This window comes from Chiloscyllium plagiosum, unplaced genomic scaffold (assembly GCF_037043375.1).
Source record: "Chiloscyllium plagiosum isolate Xiang-an unplaced genomic scaffold, Cpla_swu_hap1 HiC_scaffold_6, whole genome shotgun sequence".
In the NCBI taxonomy this organism is placed as follows: domain Eukaryota; kingdom Metazoa; phylum Chordata; class Chondrichthyes; order Orectolobiformes; family Hemiscylliidae; genus Chiloscyllium; species Chiloscyllium plagiosum.
Window position 1 is genome coordinate 110,388,336 of NW_028270144.1, and position 25,380 is coordinate 110,413,715.

The window sequence follows — 25,380 nt, forward strand, 5'->3', positions numbered from 1 at the left end:
TTGAAAGAGTCAGCATGAATTTGTTAAGGTAAAATCATGTTTAACTTGTGAGGGTGATGTGACTTTAAGAGGTTATTTTGTCCTTTTTTTAAAGAGAGGGGTGCTGAGCTGTCTATCAGTAAACAGCTTATGAGGCCTTGGAGGTTTTCTTTAAGTTATAACAATAGAAGCAGCTTGAATGGTTGTGGGGAACTCTCACATACCAGAATTTCCAATTTTTATTTTTTTTTAGATTTGAGATTCAGCATCTGTTGCTGTTGGAGTCTCAGAAGGGCAGCTATTCTCCGAGTTTTCACTTGATTTAGTTTTTTCTCTCCCTGCTGCTGGATTGCATGCAAGAAAATCAGATTTTGAGTTTGCCTTTTTGCCAAGAGGTGTTTATGGGATGTTACAATATTGGAATAGTTAATTAGTAATTGTTACTGTATTTATTATTCTGTTAAGTTTTCCAATAGAATTGTTATTCTAAGTTCTTCTTTCTTCTGTTGTATATTAACTATTGCTTAATGTCGAGTAGTTTGACCAGTTGCATTGTATCTGAAACACAGCACATTACATCTGCCTTTAAAATAAGAAAAAGCTTGGGTCTAGGCTACCTTCTTAAAATATTTTGAGGGTGTCTGGTCTGGTCCATAACAAACTAACTAACTTGCCGAATTTCTTGAAGTGATAACCGTGAGGGTTAACCAGGGTAATGCTATTGATGTGGACTGCTAAAAGGCTTAAATACAGCTCCACTCAATAGACTTATGATGAAAATTAAAGGCCGTGAAATACGAGACAGAGTTGCAGTGTGGATGTAAAATTAGCTGCGTGATAGGAAGCAAAGTGATGGCTAATGGATAGTTTTATGCTGGAGGAAGTTTTGCATCATGGAGTTCCTCAGAGATTGGCAATGAGACCCATGCTTTTCCTGATGTATATAAATGATCTAAATCTTGGTGCATAGAGCACAGTTTCAAAGTTTGCAGAAAATACTAAACTTGGGCGAATTGTCAACTGAGGAGGACAGTGTGGAACTCCAAACGGATGCTGAGTTGTTGGTGGACGGGCAGACAGGTGACGGATGTGGGTCAATGTGGAGAAGTGTGAATTGACATACTTTGATACAAAGAACACAGAGAGACAGAATAACAAACAGGTACTATTCCAAAAGGTTGTACGCCAGGAGAGAGACCTGGGTGTAGAAATAAAGAAAACAGGAAGGAGACCAGGTTATTTGGCCCTTCAAGTCTGCTCCACCATTTAATATGATCATGGCTTATCCTCTATCGCAATGCCGTGCTCCTGCTCCCACCCACACACCCCCAAACCCCCAACCCCACCATACCCTTTAATATCTAAACATTTATCAAACTCTTCCTTGAGTATATTCTGTGACTTGGTCCCTACAGCTTTTTATGGTAGAGCATTTCACAGGTTCACTCCTTCTTGAATGAAGGACTATGTCCTCATATCTTTCCTAAATGGTCGACCCCATATCCTGAGACTGAGTCCGGTTCTAGTCTGCCCTAATGGATAAAACATCCTCTCTGCAACTCGCCTGACCAGGCCCGTATATGTCATTAAACCATCATTAAAGCTTGCAAGACAGATAGGCAGCTACTATAAAATGTACAATATTCTAGACTTCATTAACAGGTGCATATGTTCAAGAGCAAACAGGCTATGATGAACTTATACAAGATGACAAAAAATGCTGGAAATCACAGCGGGCCAGGCAGCATCCATGCAGAGAATAAGCTAACGTTTCGAGGCTACGTGACTCTTCACTGAGCTGAGGTAAAGTATGGAGGGGGCAGCAGATGGACTTAATATTGAATTCAGCACCTTCAGATTGTGAACCCACTCCCATTCCTTCCCTTTCATTTGGCTTTGTTTATTGCATTCTCTGTCACTATATCCTCTCTCCCCACCCCCTACTCCAAAGGGACTATCTGTTCTTTCCAAATTAGCAGTTAGACATGCCATTGTTCTGCCATTATCACATTCCAATCACTCAATCAACATCCTTTCTCCCACAGTACTCCAGTTCCCCTAACTATTGCATAAATGCTGATTCCTCCACACCTTGCCAGCTCTGAGGAAGAGTCATCTGGACTCGAAACACTAGCTTGCTCTCTCTCCATGGATGCTGCCTGACCTGATGTGATCTCCAATATTTTTTGTTTTCAGCTCAGATCCTGGCATATGCAGTAATTTTCTCCTAGAGATACAAGATGTTGATTAAACCTCAGTGGCAGTATTGTGGACAATCTGGGTACCAGGTTATAGGAAGGATGTGAACACATTAGAGAGAGTGCAGAAGAGTTTTAAGAGAATAGCTCATGGGATGACACTCTTCAATTATGAAAAAGATTAGAGAAACTTTGAATTCTTTTTTGAGAGAATGCTAAAGAGTGATGACATAAACATTTTCAAAATCACTAGGGATCTGGATGGGTAGCAATGGAGAAACTGTTCCCACTCGTGAAAGGATCAAGAACCTGAGAGCACAGTTTTGAACTGTTTTGCAGAAGAAGCAAATGTGAGGTGTGAAAAATCTTTTTCATACAGCGAGTGGCTGTGGAATGGAATACACTGCCAGGAAATATGTTGGAGACTGGTTCAACTGAGGCATTCAAGAGGGAGTTAGATTTCAAAGGAATTAATGTGCAGGGTTCCAGGGAAAAGGCAGGGGATTGGTAATAAGTTAAAGTGTTCAGAGAATTGATGTTCATACCACAAGCCAAATGGCCACCTTCTGGACCATAACAATTCAGTGAAAAAAATAATACCCTCACCATTCAACCTCTGGACAACAAGTACACTTTAAACTTAACATATATTTTGTAAACACTATTTCCATAAACACAATGTCACAAGTGGATACATGTAGCCAGCATCATGTCAGAATTCAGGAGGTGAATTAAGTCATTCTGTGCTGGAATGACTCCCTTTTGCTGCGCTAACACCTCTCCTGCAAACATTTTCAGCTGAATCCAACAATATGACGTTACATTCCCCACTTAACTTTGGAGATTATTGAAAAATAGGGCCAAAATGTCAGAGTCTCTACACCTAATTGAAAATCCAGTGATAACGCTGCACTGAATTCTATTAAAAGATATACATAAGTACAAATGGGTAAACTCATACTGGGAAGTGTGAGAGACCCATTCCACAGGACTTTCACCTTGTCAGCATTGCTCAAGCGTTGCAAGTACAGGGTTAACACAGCTGGCTGCAAGGCAACAAAACAGATGGTCTAGCTGCACTCCTAACAATGCATTTCTTGTGTGCTGTGCAAACATCTGCTGTCACTTAATTGATGCAATTTATTTCCTAGAGGTTATCCTTTACTCTGAAGCTCTATTAATGATAGCCAACGTGGTGGAAAAGCCCCATATTTTGTAGTTTCTCCCGAGATACAGAACTTCAAAGATTAACATGTGGTGGCTTTTGCCAACTGCTTGTTTTGAAGACCCAATATATCACAGCGCAGATGTGCTTCTCAAAGGCCTTTGATACCAACCAAGGTTCAGCCCATACCTAACAGCTGAAGGTCAGTCTCCAGGTGGACTGCTGACTCAAACAACAGCTCTTCCCTATTTTCAACCGCAGACTCTGCCTCCAAATGATTTTCCAGCCACTGTGCATATTCTTCTTTCCGCAGGACCTGAAATGAGGACAACAGTTTCAGAAGTTCAGGCAAAAAAAAGCTAAGGATGTTTCAAAATTGTTTGACTTATTTCTAAAACAAGGGGCAGCACAGTGGCTCAGTAGTTAGCACTGCTGCCTCACAGCATCAGGCACCCAGGTTCGATTCCACCCTCGGGCGATGTCTGTGTGGAGTTTGCACATTCTCCCCGTGTCTGCGTGGGTTTCCTCCAGGCACTCTGGTTTCCTCCCACAATCCAAAGATGTGCAGGTCAGATGGACTGGCCATGCTAACTTGCTTCATAGTGTCCAAGGATGTGCATTCTAGGTGGGTTTGTGAAGGGAAATGTAGGGTTATGATGATAACATAGGGGGGTGGTTTGCGTGGGATGCTCTTTGGAGGGTTGGTGTGGACGTGATGGGCTGAATGGCCTGCTTCCACACTAGGGATTCTATGATTCTTCCAGGTTGAGTGCTCATGAATATGATCACAGCTGAAACTGCAAAATAACACAACTGGTCAGCATGTAACAAAATCCAAAAGAATCAGATGTAAAACACTTCAATTAAATAAGAGTAAAGGCACTGTTATAAGTATGGAGCTCACTACATGTTCATCCTGCAAAGGTAAAAATCCACAGAAAGGCTCAAATCAGACTTTAAATTATAATTTCAATGAATGGTCAGAGAGAGGGAACAGGGTCTATGTGAACATTAACAAAGGAACAGTGGAAAAGATACAGGCCACAAGAAAATCAGTTGATCTGTTTTTGGCCCCAAAATCTTATTTTGTAATCACTCTCCTGAAATATTGATCTAAGTCTTCTTCAGTTTTTTTCAACACCTTTTGCATGGACTTCTAGCAACATAGATTGAGAGCAGTGTGGTCTTTATTGTTCGGGATAAGTACACTCCTAATACAGGTACACAATCCTTTATCCGAAATCCTTGCCGCCAGTTGTTTTTCGGAATTCTGATTTTTTTGGACTTCGGAATAAATGACATTTTCACAGTGAAATAAGAAATCTATTACCGAACAGCTCATTCACATGTGACTAGTACGAGCGCTGGGACACAACTGGCACCTAGCAGTGCTGGGCCACACCGTGGTTCGAGTGGTTGTGGAGTTGGGCCATCTATTTGTATGCCAAAATGACGCTGCACACTCCACAAAAAAAAAAATTCGGATTTCGGAGCTTTTCGGATAGGGGATTGTGTATCTGCAATGACAGGACATTGAGGGAACTTCATGTTGCTGATGGTGTGATGTTGGAGGAGTGCAAGATTAGCTCCTGTAAGCAACCTGACGATATCTTCCTTTTGATGAGAGCCAGAGGTTGTCGCTTCAGTTGGAGATATCAACTGGTTTAACCTTCTCCAATTTCAAAATAACCTTCCCACCCGTTCCCCGACTCCCTTCCCAGACTCGCCTCCACTCTTTCATTCCACTTACCAACCCTTCCTTCCAGCTCCCAACTGGATTCATTCCTCCCATCGACCAACCAGGCTATACCCCTCACCTATGTTTGCCCATCACTACCCCACTATTCCGCGCCTCTCCCCACCCAAGCACCCCCACCCTGCCTTTATCTGCAGCTCCCCCTACCCCCACACCCAGTCCTGAGGAAGGGTTACACCTGAAACATTGACTTCTCCACCTCCTGATGCTGCCTGGCTTGCTGTATACTTCTAGCCTCCTGCTTGTCTACTTTGGATGCCAGCATCTGCAGTTTTTTTTGTCTCTTCTCAGTTATTGGCATTGTTGCCTCAGGTTCAGAAGGTCATCATGAAGGGTCACTGGAACTGAAACTTTAACTTTGCTTTTCTCTCTACAGATTTGAAGTACTTATCCAAATATTTGAAAAATATTCAATATTCAATATTGTACTTTAATATTATAACATTCAAGGATATTGGACAGGTACAGGAAATTGGAATTAACACACTTTTAGTGGCAGTTTCAAAGGGTCTTTGACAAAGGGTCAGTTAGACTCGAAACGTCAGCTCTTTTCTCTCCATACAGATGCTGCCAGACCTGCTGAGATTTTCCAGCATTTTCTCTTTTGGTTTCAGATTCCAGCATCCACAGTAATTTGCTTTTATCCCCTGCCCTATAATCCAGCATTTCTAATGGATAACCACCTATCCCACCCATTCGCTGACTGCACACTTTGGGCAATTTCCCATGGCCAATCCACCTAACCTGCACCGGAGGAGGAAACCAGAGCACCCGGAGCACACCCACACAGACAACAAGAGAATGTGCAAATTCTACACCGACAGGCACCTGAGGGTGGAATTGAACCCTAGTCCCTAGCACTGGGAGGCAGCAGTGCTAACCATTGAGTTTCTGTTATGACATTCCTCGACAATATGGTCACAACTGATTGCTATCACATTGCTGTTTGTGGGGAACTTGCTATGCACAAATTTCCAAGATTACAAATGACCACACCTTAAAAAGCAGTCCATTGGCTGGAAAAACCTGCATTCATGAAAGGCAATGCACAGATGTAATTTTACTTGCTCTCACACTTCGCGTTTGCTGAAGACCTGAGGAGCTTGCCTCTTGTCCCGGCCAAAATTTATCTGTCAACTAATAATCAGAAAACAGATTTATTTACCATCAGAGGTGGGTCAGTTAGCTCAACTGGGTGGATGGTTGGTTGGTTTGTCAGTTGGTTGGTTTGCATGGGCTCAGATCCTGCACCAGCTGAGGTCACCATGAAGATCCAGCCTTCTCCACCTTGCCCTCTGTCTGAGGCATGGTGACCTTCAGGTTAAACTCATTACCAATTGTTTCTCCCTCTCGCTGAGATATAGCAGCCTCATAGTCTGGTGGGACAATAGGAACTGTATCTCTACCCTGAGGGACAATGCTGTGTCCAAACTGTCTGCCATACTTCCTGCAATAAAACAGTGACTGCACTTGGAAGTGATTGTAATGAGGTCAGCCAGGTGGAACACATTGAACATGAGTTCCCTGATTGGGGCTGTTAATGTGGTTCAATCAGGGAGCCCTGGTTGACAGATATAAACAGGAATCTAAGAAGAGAATAAAATAAACAGGAATGTCAGGGGTCCTGTGCATTCTGAGAGCTGGCTCTGAGGAAGCCAGATTGGTGTCAAGCACTCTCCACATGTTAATAAAGGGTTAAATAGCGATGGGATAACTCTGTGGAGTTATTTCAGGAACAAACTCAGAATTATTTTTACTCAAACTTGCAAAGTGGGCATCGCTGCCAAGACCAGTACTTATTGCCTTACCCTAATTACCCTGAAGGAGGTGGTGGTGAGCTGCCTTCTGGAACTGCTGCAGTCCCTGTGGCAGAGATGCAGCACAGAGCTGTTGGCAGAGTCTGGAGGGAGAGGGAATTTGGTTATGGAAGCTGCATTTTGTTTGTGTAGACAGGACCCAATAAGCAAACAAAAACAAACTCAACTACTGCCAGATCACAGGCCCTACAATTTGATACATTACTTTGGCAGAAATGTCTTCCTTCAGGTCAACTTATGTTGTATATTTTGAAATGATATCCCCAAGGTCCACCTGTTTCTCTCTCCTTACAGACTGTCCAGCACAATTTTGATTTTGTGCATTTTTTTGTTCCACTGTTTTATTTCCTGGTCTCTAGATCTGATTTACATCTGTGCCTTAGGTTTGTTGAAAAAGAAAACCATCCAATATCATTGTTAGCAAGGTAGTTTACATACTGCCATTTACAGGTCATTCCAACCTGTCAATATGTTGGTTTATTTAACAATTATTACAAATTAAATCTAGGATGTATGCATCATTAGCAAGGCCAGCATTATTCTTAGTTACCCTTCAGAAAGGTATCTTCCTGACCACCTCCACCCCCCCCCCCCAACAGTGTGTGTGGTGAGGTTGCTATTCACCAGGGTTAGTTTTTAGGGACGTTCCCTTATAAGTCAATACCATGGGGAGCAAAGCAACCTATTCATTCCTGTAGATTTATTCTGGACAGCAACATACAACCGTATGCAAAAGGAATTTTCCATGACAGAAATACTCTGGAACCTGAGCCGCTCTCGAGCCAGGTTTCCAAACAAAATATCTTTGAAAAATCTTTTCTCCTGAAGAGTTTGGACGCGTTTCTAGAACAGATTCCAGAGATGGAAAAAGTGAAGCTACCAATTAAACTTGGAAAAAGATCAAATGAATATCCCTTACTCACCCAGTTTGTCCCTCATTTGAACACCCTTTCTTAATTTCATCTTTCTCATTCATGTTTTGTTTACCTCAGAATGTGGCTATTCTCCAGTTGTTTAAATTGCTTAAGAGTCTTTGCTTTCTTCTTTAATTTGCTACTGAGCAAAACTGGACACTAAAAAAAATCCAACCAAATAACTCCAAGGTTGCTTCATGAGAAAAATTCTTTTTTGCCACCTGATTATAAAATTACCCCCGCGCCTAAATTTACAGCTTCTGCCCACAAGCTGGGCTGCCGGCCTCTAGTTCATAGAATCCCTACAGTGTGGAAGCAGCCCATTCAGCCCATCAAATCCACACTGATCCTCCAAAGAGTATTCCACTCAGACCCACCTCACTATCCTACAACCCTGCATTTTCCATGACTAACTTACCTAACCCACACATCCCTAAGCACTATGGGTAATTTAGCACCTAACCTGCAAATCCTTGGACTGTGGGAGGAAACCAGATCATCCAGAGACAGCCAATGTGGGGAGAACATGCAAATTCCACACAGACAGTTGCCAGAGGGTAGAATCGATCCCAGGTCCCTGGAGGTGTGAGGCAACAGTACTAACCACTGAGCCACCATGTCATCCCGCAATTGATTGTACAGAGCATAGATCTCAAGGTCTAAAATGAAGAAGCTTCTTGAAGAACAAAATTGATTAGAGTACACCTTAAGTAAAATCTGCTTCAGCAGTGGTAGGGCTGAGCTGAGTAACTCCTTTACAAAGCTCTTGAAAGGGCCTGGTGATAAATACAGCACAGTATTGATCGTTGGCCCTATTATATAATGGGAGTTGCAAAAGCTTCTCTCGTTCTGATTCCATCTTGTTTAAACAACGAAGCAATTTGATAAAAAAAAGCCTCATGTTGTTTAACTGGAGTAGCTACAGTGTAATCATCAGTCCCACATGAGTGGTATGCGAGGGCTGTAAAAACAACTTTATTGACTAAAACTCGGCCAACCAGAGAGAGTGACGGTCTGCTCTACACACCCAGGGATGCACCAGAAATAGTGGGCCTGACTGTAACAAATAAGACTCGCCAATCAACTGCTGGTAGCCAATCACACTGAAGACCGGCAATGGAGAGTGAAAGGGAAGGAAAATGGAATGTTGGCCTTTATTTAAAAGAGAATGGAGTGTAAAATTAGGCGGGGTGGGGGATGGCAGCGGGGGGTAGCTAAAACTATGCAAGGTCAAATCAGACACTTATTGTGAAGAGTGTTGGGCCCCTTATCAAAGGAAAGATATACTGGCCTTGGAAGCAGTGCAGAGATGGATCACCCGGCTGATATCAGATACAGAAGGATTGTCTTATGAGGAGGTCGAGTAGATGGGACATGTACTTGTTGAAATTTAGAAGAATGAGAGGGTGCGGAAAAAGATTTTTAAGGATGTTCCCAAGGTGGCAGGGTTTGAATATAAGGAGAGACTGAATAGGCTGGGACTATTTTCCCTGGAACATTGGAGGCTGAGGGGTGATTTAAAGAAGTTTATAAAGTCATGAGGGGGCATGGATAGGGTGAATAGCCATGGTCTTTTCCCCAGGGTAGGGGAGTTCAAAACTAGAGGGCATAGGTTTAAAGTGAAAGAAGAAAGATTTAAATGGACCTGAGGAGCAATTTTTTCATGCAGAGAGTGATGGGTGTATGGAATGAGTTGGCGGAGAAAGTGGAGGAGGCTGGTACAATTACAACATTTTAAAAGACATCTAGATGGGTACATGAATAGGAAGGGTTTGGAGGGATATAGGCCAAATGATGGCAAACGGGATTAATTTATTTGGGATATATAGTCAGCAGTTGGACTGAAGGGTCTTTCGGTGCTGTACAACTTTACGACTCTGAGTTATTGAGACATGTAAGATTTTTAGGCAGGCTAAATGCTAAAATGTTATTTTCCATTCTGGGAGAGCCTAGGATTCAAGGGTATAATCTCAATACAAGGGGTCCAACGATTAAGAGAGAGATGAAGTGGAATTTCTTCTCTCCAAGGGTTATTAATCTGTGGAATTGTTTATCACGGTGAGCTGTCAAGGTTGGGGTGTTAAATATATTCGAAAGTGAAACACACAGATTTTTAACCAGTGGCAATTAGGAGTTATGGGAAAAGGCAGCACAGCAAAGTTGGGGATTACCAGGTCAGCCATGATCTCACTGAATAGTGGTGCAGACTCGATGGGCTGAATGGCCTACTGCTGCTCCTACCCCGTATGGTCTTATGGGTGACTATTCAAAGAGGAATTTGATGCCTTCAAGGCAACAGTATCAAATTGTTCCTACTGCAGGGCTGTTGCTGACAGCAGGATTGTTATATTAAATACTTCATGGGATTTGGTAGTTCCACTGTTATGGGACAGTAGAACAGCAACTGTTTTCCTGAAGACAGCAGGACAGGGCTGAATAGTGGAGATGGCAGATGGGTAGGTATCTTGCCAGTTTACTCAAGCACATCTAGATATTTGGAAGTTCGTAAACAGAGGGCTACTCTACAGATTAAACACAAAGGTAGTCTATATGAAAGGGGGGAACTACAGAAGGTCTGTGATGGGAATACGGTCTATTTTCATTTAGATTAGATTAGATTTCCTACAGTGTGGAAACAGGCCCTTCGGCCCAACAAGTCCACACCAACCCTCTGAAATGTAACCCACCCAGACCCATTTCCCTTTGATTTATGCACCTAACACTATGGACTATTCAGCATCTTTGGACTATTCAGCATCTTTGGACTGTGGGAGGAAACCAGTGCACCCAGAGGAAATCCACACAGACACAGGGAGAATATGCAAACTCCACAGAGATAGTTGCCTGAGGCTAGAGTCGAAGCCAGGTCCCTAGCACTGTGAGGCAGCAGTGCTAACCACTGAGCCACTGTGCCGCGCCCCCCCCAAATGAATGAATGTATTTCCTGCTATACATTCTCATTTCCCCCACTGTTGTATTTAACATATCGCAGAATTGCTCAATTACATTTCGGTGAGTCAGAAGTCACATGAAACCAGGTTACAGTCCAACAGGTTTATTTGACCTGATGAAGGAGCAGTGGTTCCTAAGGCCTCAATACAGACAACAAGAGAAAGCTACAGCTGTGATGACCATATTAACATATCACAGAATAAAGCATAACATTTAATCAGGGCCTTAAAGCTTATCAATAAATACACACCCGCTTCGCAATGCACAATGTCCGGAGCCCATCTGTGGCGTACTGGTTTAGATAATTCTGTGTTTTGTTTCGGATTTTCCTTGTGCGTTTGCCTGTGCTAATCTCTTAAGATTGGAAAGAAAGAAAGAAAGAAAAAGTCAGTTTAATTCGCAGGGAAAGATGCTGCAGCAAAACTCAAAACATTAGAAAAATAATTGGATATTCGGAAAACTCAGGGCAAATAATTTTAACATAATTATTTCACATGTCCCAAGACACACAACTTTTTGTCAAGTCCCTTGCCCTACTCTCTGCAGCCACCAAAATCCAGTAAAGCAGCTGGTGTTTCCAGCTGGAACAGGATCACAGTAGGGCCAGGCCTCAGGCAGTTTGTAACAGTCAAAACATGAGACTGCTCCGTAAGAAATACATGCCTAGGACAGAGTGTTTGTCACTGTCACTTTGTCCTGTGTTCTCACCCGAGGGCCATTTCCCCAGAACGAGCAATCCCGGGTGAGAATGTGCAGATCTCACTGGATGAAAGGACGTTATTTAAACTCGTGACAAGGTGTGCAGATCCACACAAAGCAGTGATGCTTACTCATCATTTCTAATTCAGGCAGTTGTGCCAATATTTCACAGCGGTACTACCTGAAGAAAGGCCACACTAGGTGTCTCTGCAACACACCAGCTTGTTCGCATTGTTTAAAAACACAAATAATTTTTACTGTTTAATGCAAGGCTGGAAGAGATTTCGGGTCTGACAAGTGAAACTCCAATGGCATTTCAGGAGCAAATGCTGCCATTGGGACTGTGCCCTAGTAGCAAGTTACGTTTAAATGTCGTCTATACGCCTCTTTTTAAAATTTGGTTTCAGTGTTGCTTACTCGAGGTATTACACTAATATTACAGTATGACTTTTATGATAAAGTTTAAATTACATGAGAACATGCTTCATCTGGATTGCACCAAAAGGTAGGGAGAACTTCTAAGCTTTAAGCACAATGTGCATTTGAATATGCCTTTCACATACATTACACAGCGTTTACAGATGGGTGCAGATTTTGGATGAATCTGTGGATCATGGAGTTGATTGGCAGTCATGAACATGTCATATCATGAAAAGGATACACACACTGTTAGTGAGCAGACTTCACTCTGGGTTTTAATGAGTCATTAATGCAAATATAACAACTTCATGGAAAACTTAAGAAAGTTGAGAAGTACTTTGTGAAGCGAATGGCAGACTGTGGAAATCAGTTAACAAAATGTGGCAGGTCGTAATTCGTGGAATCACAAGTATGGGTGGAATTTGATGTTTGAGATACAGACCTGCTAATAATAATTAGACACTCAAACGGCCAATACTGGTTCTCCTCCCTTGGAATAAGGACACCAGTACCTGAAATCCTCACACTTCCATTATTCTGAGTGCTCCCAGTTAACCAGACACTGGAATCTCTCCATTGGCACTGGTGCTGCCAGGAGCAGTGACAGCTGATCGTAATGTACTCATAGAATCGCTCTAGAGAGCATCCCACCAGATCCACCCCATCCCTGTAACCCTGCATTCTCCATGGCTAATCCACCTCACCTGCACATCCCTGGACACTTTGGGCAATTTAGCATGGCCAATCCACCTAACCGGCACATCTTTGGACTGTGGGAGGAAACTGGAGCACACAGTGGAAACCCACACAGACACAGGGAGAATGTGTGAACCCCACACACACACACACACTGTCGCCCGAGGGTGGAACAGAACCCAGGTCCCGGATGCTGTGAGGCAGCAGTGATAACCACTGAGCCACCATGCCACTCAGGAGGAGGGAATCAGGCCAATGGAGAGTGAGAGTGGGATGGGGAACACGGTGTGATTGCAAAGTGAGTAGGGAGTGCAAGTGGGGATGCTGGTCAGATGACAGGGTGGGGACAGCTTTCAGAAGATGCCACACCCCTCTCCATCCCGTATGGATGTTGGCTACCTTAACCAGTCTTGGAACCTCACAAGCAAACTGGATAGAGTAAGCTTCTCAGTCTTCCTGTGTGAAGTCTCCCCCACTGCCTCTGGGTGAATATCAGCAGCGAATAGGCTGGGGCTGTTTTCCCTGGAGTGTCGGAGGCTGAGGGGTGACCTTAGAGAGGTTTACAAAATCATGAGGGGCATGGATAGGATAAGTAGATAAGGTCTTTTCCCTGTGGTCACAGAGTCCAGAACTAGAGGGCATAGGTTTAGGGTGAGAGGAGTAAGATATAAAGGATACCTAAGGGGCAACTTTTTCATGCAGAGAAACAAATTGGAACCTGGTCCTTGAATATCAGTGATGAACTAGTTGTGGCTGCAGTATCTGAAGCAGTTATTGATGATACGTTATCCAATTGAAGCAGTATTATGAACATTAAATAACATGCGTAGCATCCAGGCAGTGTGGAAGCAGGCCATTCGACCAATCAAGTCTCCACTGATCCTCCAAAGAGAGAAAGTGTGGAGGCTAGTACAATTGCAACATTTAAAAGGCATTTGGCTGGGTATATGAATAGGAAGGGTTTGGAGGGACATGGGCCGGGTGCTGGCAGGTGGGACTAGATTAGGTTGGGATATCTGGTCGGCATGGAGGAGTTGGACCGAAGGGTCTGTTTCCGTGCTGTATATCTGTCTGACTCTATATGGAGACAGGGAGTTCACAGTGCCCCCACAAATTAAACAAGCACCTGTTTTTTTGGGTGGGGGGGGGTGGTGTAGGGACATTGAATTCTGCCCAGAGAACCTGAGAGAGCACACCACATCACCTTTGACTGCTTGCCATACACAATATTGTGCACGAACAGCACACGGGCACCAAAACTACACCGTGATTGGATAATGGGGTGGTTTGTTATCAAATTGAATGAGGCTGTGGTTAACCACAAATTACAGAACACAGACGCTGCCAGATGCGTCAACTGGCCTGGCCCAGGGCAACCACGTTTGATCCTTTGCCCTGCCCCCAACTTTCAGTTTAAAGCTGGCTCTATCCTTTCTGCTTCACCTCAGAACAGCTTATAACTAATGTACCGTACCATAGTCAAACATCCCAGGCTACATGCACTGCCAAGATAAATACTACAACGGGTTAGTCACAAAATAAAAACAAATTTCAAAACATATACAGAGGAGGTCAAGCAGAAATCCAATCGAGGTGCTCGGAATTAAGGCGACATGCAAGGTTGAATTAATTGACTACACATATCCCCTTTCATTATTGCTATCACATCCCACGCTCTCTGTATTGCACTGTAAATGAAAGTAATTTACTTATCAGAAAAGTCATTATTTTCATGTTTAGGTCCAAAAGAGAAAAAAAACCCAAAGGATTTCAACCCAAGACCTAAACATGGCACAGTGGCTCAGTGGTCAGCATTGTTGTCTTAGTGCACCAGGGAACTCGGGTCTATCCCAGCCTTGGGCGATTGTCTCTGTGTACTTTGCACATTCTCCCTGTGTCTGTGTGGGTTTCCTCAGACGTGTACTTATTTAGCAATATAATGTAAAATTCTGGGAATAAACAAGGTAAACGGATGGGCCAAATGGCCTCCCTCTATTGTGCAAGGTGTTCTAATTCTATCAGCCCGACGCGGTTTGATGTTAAACTGTAAATCTGAAGTGAGAAAGGTAGAGCTCATGGGCTGCAGCTGTTCTTGTGGGCACCGGCAAGATTGGAGAAATGCTTTAAGTCACCTCGGTATAATATTAAACATGGTTTTCTGGCGAGTGATGATCAAAGGTAGTGGAAGGAATGATAATGTAGAGTCACGTTAATTGTGCGGGGACGCTCTTAAAATGCTATCAATCACGATTCCAAGGCACCAGACTGGAGATTTAATTTCTTACAACCTGTTTGCTCACCACAACATTGATATTGATTTCCTAGCAGAACAACAAAGTGATTAACGAGGACAGCTAATGAAAACGGGATTCCGAACAAACTTGCACACACTGCATGAGTATCAGGACCGAAGGCTGTGGCCTCACATCATTCCTTTCTCTCTCAGAGATTTGTTTAAGGATTCTTCGGCTTACTGTTGTCAAACCTCATTAACATGTACATGCAACACAACTTGTGAAGCCACAATATTGAATTTTGAACAAAGATGTGCCTGCAGGTCTAACTGCTGCTCAGGTTAATACAGTGAATATCTCCAGAGTTTCTTCCAAAATCCTCAGGGTGTCATCACAACTCTACACAGGCTTTCTCTAGCAACCAGGGGTCTTATGCAGATGAAATTTCTACCAGATCCTTGTTTCACTTCCCGAGGGGAATGTTTGCCATTAATATTTATATTGAGCAAAGCCGCAAGACTTTTGGAGCCTCACTGTCACAATCGAGTTGCTGTGAGTTCACAAATCATAGCAAATGCAGTTTTCTAAAGCAGGCTGTCCCGTGCATGCAGTTTGCCCACCAGGGTGTTACATCATGCACTTGCTTTGCAGATAGAATTAATAGTTCTTCTATAGCCACGACAAATACACTTTTTGTTAAACTAATGTGAAGGCACAGATCAGCCTGGTCGAAAGAAGGAACCAAAAAGGGGTTTTGAAAATAAACCATAGCTCGCCATCTCCAAGGACACCAACTGCCTTTCCGTGTAGGATAGGTTGTGCAGTCACCCTGAGAAATGTTGCAACGCATCTCTCCAATCCCACATTCACCCCTCACAGATTTTACAAATTCCTAGTTCAAAAAAATTAGAAAAATAAAGACATGAAACTTTCAGAACAACAGTGTTTCCACTATAATATAACAAAAATAAAACTCAACTGTAGGCATAGGTTTCTTAATGAATATGGTCAGACAGTCATGCAGATCTACAGCACAGAAAGAGGCTCTTCAGCCCACTGAGTCTGCACTGGTCAAAAACAAGCAGCTATCTATTCTAATCCCATTTTCCAGCATTTGGCCCATTGCCTTGACATTGCAAATGCACGACTAAACACTGCTTCAACATCATGAAGGTTTCTGTCCCTATCACCCTTATGAGTTCCACATTGCCACGACCCTCTAGGTGAAGAAAAATGTCTCCTCACAGCCACTCTACACCTCTTCCCTCTTACTTTACATCTATACCCCTTGGACGTTGATCCCTCCATCAAAGGCAGACATTCCTTCCTGTCTGAACCGGAGAAGAAACATATGGAATGGAATTGTATGTTCCAAAACCCTTTCAGCAGGATGTAAGGAGAGCAGCACTGAGTTATGTGTTAGAGTCCTGACTCAGATGACACCTTACAGAAATTGATTTTGCTGCTTCAGTCACCAGACAGCAATTAGCTCCAGGCAGAACCGTTCACATACCATCAACACACCGACCAAGACCAGTTGTGACACACAGTTCACAAGGACTAGGTCGGTCACATGTGACGTTGCTAAATTCCCCCATTCCAATTTGCGGCCAAAGTGCTTCTGCACTCTCTCTATTGATGCATTCATAGGCAGATGGCTCCTGTGAGCCTGCACTGTCATTTGATAAGATCGCAGCTGATCGTGGTTGAGGCCAAAACACTCAATGTTCTGAAAGGGTTAACTATAATTCTTAGTGCGAAAGGTGCCAAAGGGTTTGAGGGTAAAACAGGAAAAGGGCACAGGGTTGAATGATCAGGTATGATTAGATTAGATTACATTCCCTACAGTGTGGAAACAGGCCCTTGGGCCCAACAAGTCTACACCGACCCTCGGAAGAGTAACTCACCCAGACCCATTCCTCTACATTTACCCCGATCATACCGAATGGCAGAGGAGGCCAAAGAGTAAACAGCTGACTCCTGCTTCAATATTTTTATTTAATTAGTTTGCCTCCACCACTCTCTGGGGAAGAGAATTCCACACACTCGAGATCCTCTGGGAGAAAAGGTTTAGTCTTCAATGAGAGATCGCTTACTTTCCAACCGCGTCTCATTTTCCAGACACTTCACTTTTGGTGCCCCAGACAAATAAACTGACCATATTTCCAGCTGAAATGAAGGCCATGCACTGGCATCCCGGTGTGACATAGCAATTAAACAAATAAAACCAATGGTGGGTTATAATCACAAACAAATTCAAGCTTGCATTATCTTAATGCAGACATTCACCCTCTCTAAAATGTCGATTCCTTTCCACACTACTTATTAAAATTTGCATCACCCCAGTTGATTTATTTTCTTGGATGCATCTCACTCATCAACGTAAGTGTTACCTTTGCCTACTTTTGTGATTTGGATGATCAGAAAACATTCAAGACAGATTTTTCTCCACCTTTTAGAAAGATCAGCCTTCGCACATTGGAATTATTTATTTAAAATACACCCTGACCAGAGGGCATCCCAAAGCACTGCACAATCAATGAATCACTTTCTGATATGAGTCACTGCTGTAAGGTAGGAAATGCAGCAGCCATTCTGCACTCAGCAGCTTTGAACAGCCAACAATGTGATAATGTCCCATTTGTGAAGTTGTTTGAGGGGCAGAGTATTGGCCAAGGCACCCAGAGATGACACTGCTCCTCTGTGAAGATGTGCTTTTATGACCAGCAGGTTTGTAACAGATACTACCCTTACTGACCAGTACTTAGCACAGAACCCACTGTCTGATTCAACTTCTGTTTGCCAAAGCTAAATGAAGAGAGTCCCTACAGCATGATGGGCCATTTGGCCCATCAAGGCCACACCAACCTCCGAAAAGCATCCCACCCAGATCGACTCCACTACCCTATAACCCTGCCTTTCCCATGGCTAACCCACCGAGCATGCAAACCATAGGAAGTCCCTGGGTTATAAACGCCCATACTTAGGGGCCAACCTCCATAAAGCCTGTTGTTGAAAAAAATTGAGTTACATGTAATGGTTCGTACTAATGAATGGGCGGACTATTTTGTGTGATGCTCAAAGCACTGTGCCATTTCAGAGATTTGTCAACCCGGAGGAGAACAATGCTACGCCAATGTCGCCATTTTAAGTCGGATAGCGTAAAAATTGTTGTGTTCCAACTTACGTACAAATTCGACTTACAAACAGACTTAAAAACGGAACTCATTCGTAACCCAGGGACTTCCTGTATGAGCAATTTAGTACGACCAATCTAGCCAATCTGGATTGTGGGAGGAAACTGGAGCACCCAGAGGAAACCCATGCAGATGCGGGGAGAATGTGCAAATGTCACACATACAGTCGCCCAAGGGTGGCATCGAACCTACTGATGGCAAGGGATCCTAATGCTGCTAATGTTAATCTGGGCAGAGGGCGTGCTGCCCTATAAAGCCTAGTAGTCCCTCCGAGAGAGAGGTGGGTGCTGCTGAGGCTAGTGAGGGAATGCAATTGTGAGTCTCCTTGGAGGCTATGGAGACCGTTTGTTTTTACTTTTGTTGGACTGTGAACAAAAATACAAGAGAAGATGCTGCTTTAAACAAAAGAATATGTTCTGCATGTTCTCAATTCCGCAAGTAACAAGGAAGTCAAATGGAATGTTGGCCTCTATTTCAAAGGGAATGGAATATAAAAATAAGGCAGTCTTGCTAAAACTACACAAGGCACTCGTCGATACATACCTCTGAATTGTTCTGATCCTGATATCTAAGGAAAGATATATTGGCAGTAGAGCCAGTCCAGAGAAGGTTCACTTGGCTGATACCAGTATGGAAGCATTTTCTTGTGAGGAGAGGCCGATGAGGGTGGGCCTGTACTCCTGTCTTGGAGTTTAGAAGAAAGAGAGATGACCTGACCTTTAAAAACATTTACGTGGTGCATGGGATGTGGGCACCGCTGGCTGAGCCAGCATTTATTGGCTGTCCCTAGTCGCCCTTGAGAAGATGGTGGTGAACTGCCTTTGTGAACCTCTGCAATCTACAAGATGTAGGTTGACCCACAATGCCCTTCAGGAGGGAATTCTGATCTGGCATTACTGAAGGAATGGCGATATATTTCCAAGTCAGGATGGTGAGGGTCTTGGAGGGAACTCGTAGGTGCTGGAGTTCCCATGTATCTGTTGCCCTTGTCCTTCAAGATGGAATTGGTTCCTGGGTTTGGAAGATGTTTTCTAAGGAGCCTCAGTGAATTTCTACAGGGCATCTTGTGGATAGTACACACTCCTGCTACTGAGTGTCGGTGGTGGAGGGAGTGGATGCTTGTGGATGTGGTGCCAATCAAGAAGGCTGCTTTGTCCTGGATAGTGTCAAATGTCTTTAAACTTATACGACTCTTAAGTGTCTTGAGAGGGTAGATGGGAAGAGGTGTTTTCCCTGAGAGGAAACTATACACCAGAGGACATAATCTTAGAATAAGGAGAAATGAGGAGGAATTTCACCTCTCCAAGGATAGTGAATCTGTGGAATTCTTTGGGGACTGTAGAGGCAGGATAATTGAGTTATTCAGACTGAGATACGTGTATTTTTAATCAGTAGGGGAATCAAGGGTTTTTGGGAAAAGGCAAGAAAGCACTGTCAACAGTTATCGGATCTGCTAAAATGTTATTGAATAGTGTTGCAGACCAAATGGGCTGAATGGCCCACTTCTGCTCCAATATCTTATGATCTTAAGATGGTTTAATCAAACTTTCATGTGTGTGATAATGCATCTTCACTGGGTTGTACAACATGCAACAAACACAAGGATCTTGTCCAATACTTCAAACAGAGTAGAGGGGAAATCTTGCCAGTGAAGTGTATCGGATGTTCCTGTGTCCATTTACATAAACAGACCCTTCGTGGGAGCATAAGCCTCCAACGGCTCCTTGACATGCTGCAGGGAAGCTGCCCACATAGCGTTGGTGGCCTCCACATGGTTAGTGGATCAGTCACATGCCACAAAATTGCCCGAATTCAAGTTTAACTTTGCAAATGGTTGGCCTCCTCTGTACAGTAGCCAGAAAATCCCATTCCGAGGCAATCCCATTCCCAGGCTACCCATGAGAAACATTCCAAGCAGCAGGAATGCTTCAAGGCTTCATCCCAAAATTACATTCCCCCTGTTTAACACCAACCTCCAAGTGTTAAGTTTTCCACCACAGGCCCAAAAATATCCAGCTCCTGGAGAGAGGAGAAGGAGGGTGGGACTGACAGAGAGAGAGGGAAAGAGGGTGGGACTGACAGAGAGAGAGAGGAGGAGGAGGGTGGTACTGACAAAGAGAGGGGAAGGAGGATGGGACTGACAGAGAGAGAGGAAGGAGGGTGGGACTGACAGAGAGAGAGGGGAAGGAGGGTGGGACTGACAGAGAGAGACAGGGGAAGGAGGGTGGGACTGACAGAGAGAGAGAGGAGCAGGAGGGTGGGACTGACAGAGAGAGAGGGGAAGGAGGGTGGGACTGACAGAGAGAGAGGGGAAGGAGGGTGGGACTGACAGAGAGAGACAGGGGAAGGAGGGTGGGACTGACAGAGAGAGAGAGGAGCAGGAGGGTGGGACTGACAGAGAGAGAGGGGAAGGAGGGTGGGACTGACAGAGAGAGAGGGGAAGGAGGGTGGGACTGACAGAGAGAGACAGGGGAAGGAGGGTGGGACTGACAGAGAGAGAGAGAGGAGCAGGAGGGTGGGACTGACAGAGAGAGAGGGGAAGGAGGGTGGGCCTGACAGAGAGAGAGGGGAAGGAGGGTGGGACTGACAGAGAGAGAGAGGAGCAGGAGGGTGGGACTGACAGAGAGAGAGAGGAGCAGGAGGGTGGGACTGACAGAGAGAGAGGGGAAGGAGGGTGGGACTGACAGAGAGAGAGAGGAGAAGGAGAGTGGGACTGACAGAGAGAGAGGGGAAGGAGGGTGGGATTGACAGAGAGAGACAGGAGAAGGAGGATGAGACTAACAGAGAGAGAGGGGAAGGAGGGTGGGCCTGACAGAGAGAGAGGGGATGGAGGGTGGGCCTGACAGAGAGAGAGGGGAAGGAGGGTGGGACTGACAGAGAGAGAGGGAAGGAGGGTGGGACTGAGAGAGAGGGGGGAAGGAGGGTGGGACTGAGAGAGAGAGAGGAGAAGGAGGGTGGGACTGACAGAGAGACAGGGGAAGGAGGGTTAGCCTGACAGAGAGAGAGGGGAAGGAGGGTGGGACTGACAGAGAGAGAGAGGAGAAGGAGGGTGGGACTGACAGAGAGAGAGGGGAAGGAGGGTGGGACTGACAGAGAGAGAGGGGAAGGAGGGTGGGCCTGACAGAACGCAATGGAGAAAGAGATAGAATGAGAAAAACCGACAGAAAAATGTTTAAAAGAAATCTCCAATTATACAACAGTTGTGAATGTCAATTTTTTCAGTCAGAGAATTTCAGTCAATTTTTTCAGAATACTTAAGGGGTAGGGTGTGCAGCCAGAAGTCGTGGTACACATTGGCACCAACGACATAGGTAGGAAGAGGGGTGGGGAGGTCATTCAGGAGCGCAGGGAGTTAGGCTGGAAGCTAAAAGCTAGGACAGACAGAGTCGTCATCTCTGGGTTGTTGCTGGTGCCACGTGACAGTGAGGCAAAGAATAGGGAGAGAGTGCAGTTGAACACGTGGCTGCAAGGCTGGTGTAGGAGGGAGGGCTTCAGGTATTTGGACAATTGGACTGCATTCTGGGGAAGGTGGGACCTGTACAAACAGGACGGGTTGCACCTGAACCAGAAGGGCACCAATATCCTGGGGGGTAGGTTTGCTAGCACTCTTCAGGGGGGTTTAAACTAATTTGGCAGGGGGATGGGATCCGGACTTGTAGTCCAGCAAGTAAGCTAGCTGTGTGTCAGGATGCCCAAGACTGTAGGGAGGCTGTGGAGAAGGTAGCACTGACAGGGACTACTTGCGGACACAGAGATGGGCTCAAGTGCGTATACTTCAACGCAAGGAGTATCAGAAATAAGGTGGGTGAACTTAAGGCGTGGATCGGTACCTGGGACTACGATGTTGTGGCCATCACGGAAACGTGGATAGATGAGGGACAGGAATGGCTGTTGGAGGTTCCTGGTTACAGGTGTTTCAGTAAGATTAGGGAGGGTGGGAAAAAAGGAGGGGGGGGGGGTGGCATTGCTAATTAGAAATGGTATAACGGCTGCAGAAAGGAAGTTTGAGGGGGATCTGCCTCTGGAGGTAGTATGGGCTGAAGTCAGAAATAGGAAAGGTGCAGTCACCTTGTTGGGTGTTTACTATAGGCCCCCCAATAGCAGCAGAGATGTGGAGAAACAGATTGGGAAACAGATTTTGGAAAGGTGCAGAAGCCACAGGGTCGTAGTCATGGGCGACTTCAACTTCCCAAATATTGATTGGAAGCTCTTTAGATCAAGTAGATTGGATGGGGCGGTGTTTGTGCAGTGTGTCCAGGAAGCTTTTCTAACGCAGTATGTAGATTGTCCAACCAGAGGGGAGGCCATATTGGATTTGGTACTCGGTAATGAACCGGGACAAGTGTGGGCTTGTTAGTGGGTGAACATTTTGGTGATGGTGACCACAATTCTGTGACTATCACCTTGGTTATGGAGAGAGATAGGTGCGCACAACAAGGTAGATTTTATAATTGGGCGAAGGGAAATTACGATGCTGTAAGGCAGGATTTGAGGAGCATACGTTGGGAGCATAGGCTGTCAGGGAAGGATGTGGTGGAAATGTGGAACTTTTTCAAAGAGCAGATACGACGTGTCCATGATATGTATGTACCTATCAGGCAGGAAAGAAATGGTCGTGTGAGGGAGCCTTGGTTGACGAGAGAGGTTGAATGTCTGGTAAAGAGGAAGAAGGAGGCTTACATAAGGTTGAGGAAACAGGATTCAGACAGAGCAGTGGAGGGATACAGGATAGCCAGAAGGGACCTGAAGAAAGGGATTAGGAGAGCTAAGAGAGGGCATGAAAAATCGTTGGCGGATAGGATCAAGGATAACCCCAAGGCATTTTATGCGTATGTGAGAAACCTGAGAATGACGAGAACGAGGGTAGGTCCGATCAAGGACAGTAGTGGGAGACTGTGTATTGAGTTGGAAGAGATAGGAGAGGTCTTGAACAAGTACTTCTCTTCAGTATTTACGAACGAGAGGGACCGTATTGTAGAAGAGGAGAGTGTGAAATGGACTGGTAAGCCAGAAGAGATACCTGTTAGGAAGGAAGATGTGTTGGACATTTTGAACAACTTGAGGATAGACAAGTCCCCCGGGCCTGACGGGATATATCCTAGGATTATGTGGGAAGCAAGAGAGGAAATTGCAGTACCGTTGGCAATGATCTTCTCGTCTTCACTGGCAACGGGGGTGGTACCAGGGGACTGGAGAGTAGCGAATGTTGTGCCCCTGTTCAAAAAAGGGAATAGGGATAACCCCGGGAATTACAGGCCTGTTAGTCTTACTTCTGTGGTAGGCAAAGTAATGGAAAGGGTACTGAGGGATAGGATTTATGAGTATCTGGAAAGACACTGCTTGATTAGGGACAGCCAGCACGGATTTGTGAAGGGTAGGTCTTGCCTTACAAGTCTTATTGAATTCTTCGAGGAGGTGACCAAGCATGTGGATGAGGGTAGAGCAGTGGATGTAGTGTACATGGATTTTAGTAAGGCATTTGATAAGGTTCCCCATGGTAGGCTTATGCGGAAAGTCAGGAGGCATGGGATAGAGGGAAATTTGGCCAATTGGATAGAAAACTGGCTAACCGGTCGAAGGCAGAGAGTGGTGGTAGATGGTAAATATTCAGCCTGGAGCCCAGTTACAAGTGGAGTTCCGCAGGGATCAGTTCTGGGTCCTCTGCTGTTTGTAATTTTTATTAATGACTTAGATGAGGGAGTCGAAGGGTGGGTCAGTAAATTTGCAGATGATACGAAGATAGGTGGAGTTGTGGACAGTGAGGAGGGCTGTTGTCGGCTGCAGAGGGACTTAGATATGATGCAGAGCTGGGCTGAGGAGTGGCAGATGGAGTTCAACCCTGCCAAGTGTGAGGTTGTCCATTTTGGAAGAACAAATAAGAATGCGCTGGTAGGGTTAATGGTAGGGTTCTTAGTCAGGTGGAGGAACAGAGGGATCTTGGGGTCTATGTACATAGATCTTTGAAGGTTGCCACTCAGGTGGATAGAGTTTGTAAGAAGGCCTATGGAGTATTATCGTTCATTAGCAGAGGGATTGAATTCAAGAGTCGTGAAGTGATGTTGCAGCTGTACAGGACTTTGGTTAGGCCACAGTTGGAGTACTGTGTGCAGTTCTGGTCGCCTCACTTTAGGAAAGGTGTGGAAGCTTTGGAGAGGGTGCAGAGAAGATTTACCAGGATGTTGCCTGGAATGGAGAGAAAGTCGTACGAGGATAGGTTGAGAGTTCTCGGCCTTTTCTCGTTGGAACGGCGAAGGATGAGGGGTGACTTGATAGAGGTTTATAAGATGATCAGAGGAATAGATAGAGTAGACAGTCAGAAACTTTTTCCCCAGGTACAACAGAGTGTTACAAGGGGACATAAATTTAAGGTGAAGGGTGGAAGGTATAGGGGAGATGTCAGGGGTGGGTTCTTTACCCAGAGAGTGGTGGGGGCATGGAATGCGCTGCCCGTGGGAGTGGTAGAGTCGGAATCATTGGCGACCTTTAAGCGGCATTTGGATAGGTACATGGATGGGTACTTAATCTAGGTTAGAAGTTCGGCACAACATCGTGGGCCGAAGGGCCTGTTCTATGCTGTATTGTTCTATGTTCTAGAGATTGTATGTCAATAATTAAGCCATTAAATATCCAATTACATTTGAATGATTCAGTCTTCTCTTTTATTGGTGAGTTCATTGGGTATTTATTTTGTAAGAGTAGCAATTTAATGCATGTCTTTGAATGATAAGTCACTGGATTCTTTCATTCATTCATTCATTGACTGTAGGCATCTGTTGGCTAGGCCAGGATTTATTGGCAGAATTGTATTCAACCACAGATTGCTATCTTGTGCACCCAGCATGTCGCTCACTCTGCCATGGCCACCAAGCTGGGGAATCAAGCCTGCTTCGATGAGGAGTGCAGGCCCAGGAACAGGACCAAATAGGGGAAATGTGATCACATTTGTGTGCCAGACGACATAAGCAGCCAGTGACAGATGAATCAAAGCAAGGTTTGATGAAAAGAGTAGGACAGTAGGCCAGGAGCAGTACCAGGCCAAACCGAAAAAGAGGTGTCAACCCAGTGAAGCGCACTTGTGTGCCAAGCAACAATAAGTAATCCCACAACCAATGTTGTACCACATCTAGTAATGAACGTTGGTGGACAATTAAACAACTCACAGTTGAGGACACAGGTTTAACGTAATAGTGGATGGATTGTGGCGAGGTTGAGGAGATCATGGCGAGGGGAACTGGAACTCAATTCCTGGAAACGCTTGTTGAGGCAGAAGCCCTGGTTTTATTTGCAATCTACTGTTGGTACCTGAAATACAGAGCTATGGACCAAAAGATGGAATCATATAGGATAGATACC

At 44.8% G+C, this 25,380-nt stretch overlaps 1 protein-coding gene across 4 annotated transcripts in view; it reads right to left on the reverse strand.

Annotated features, from left to right (window-relative positions):
• atp10a (ATPase phospholipid transporting 10A) overlaps positions 1-25,380 on the reverse strand; it is a 369,418-nt gene that overhangs the window by 29,490 nt on the left and 314,548 nt on the right. For all 4 annotated transcript variants that reach the window (XM_087988354.1, XM_087988355.1, XM_043692276.2 and 1 more), the window contains 2 exons: positions 11,032-11,135; positions 3,532-3,658 (listed from right to left, as the gene is read on the reverse strand). In XM_087988354.1, coding sequence (XP_087844480.1) covers positions 3,532-3,658; positions 11,032-11,135 — 231 coding nt within the window. The remainder of the gene's footprint in view (positions 1-3,531; positions 3,659-11,031; positions 11,136-25,380) is intronic.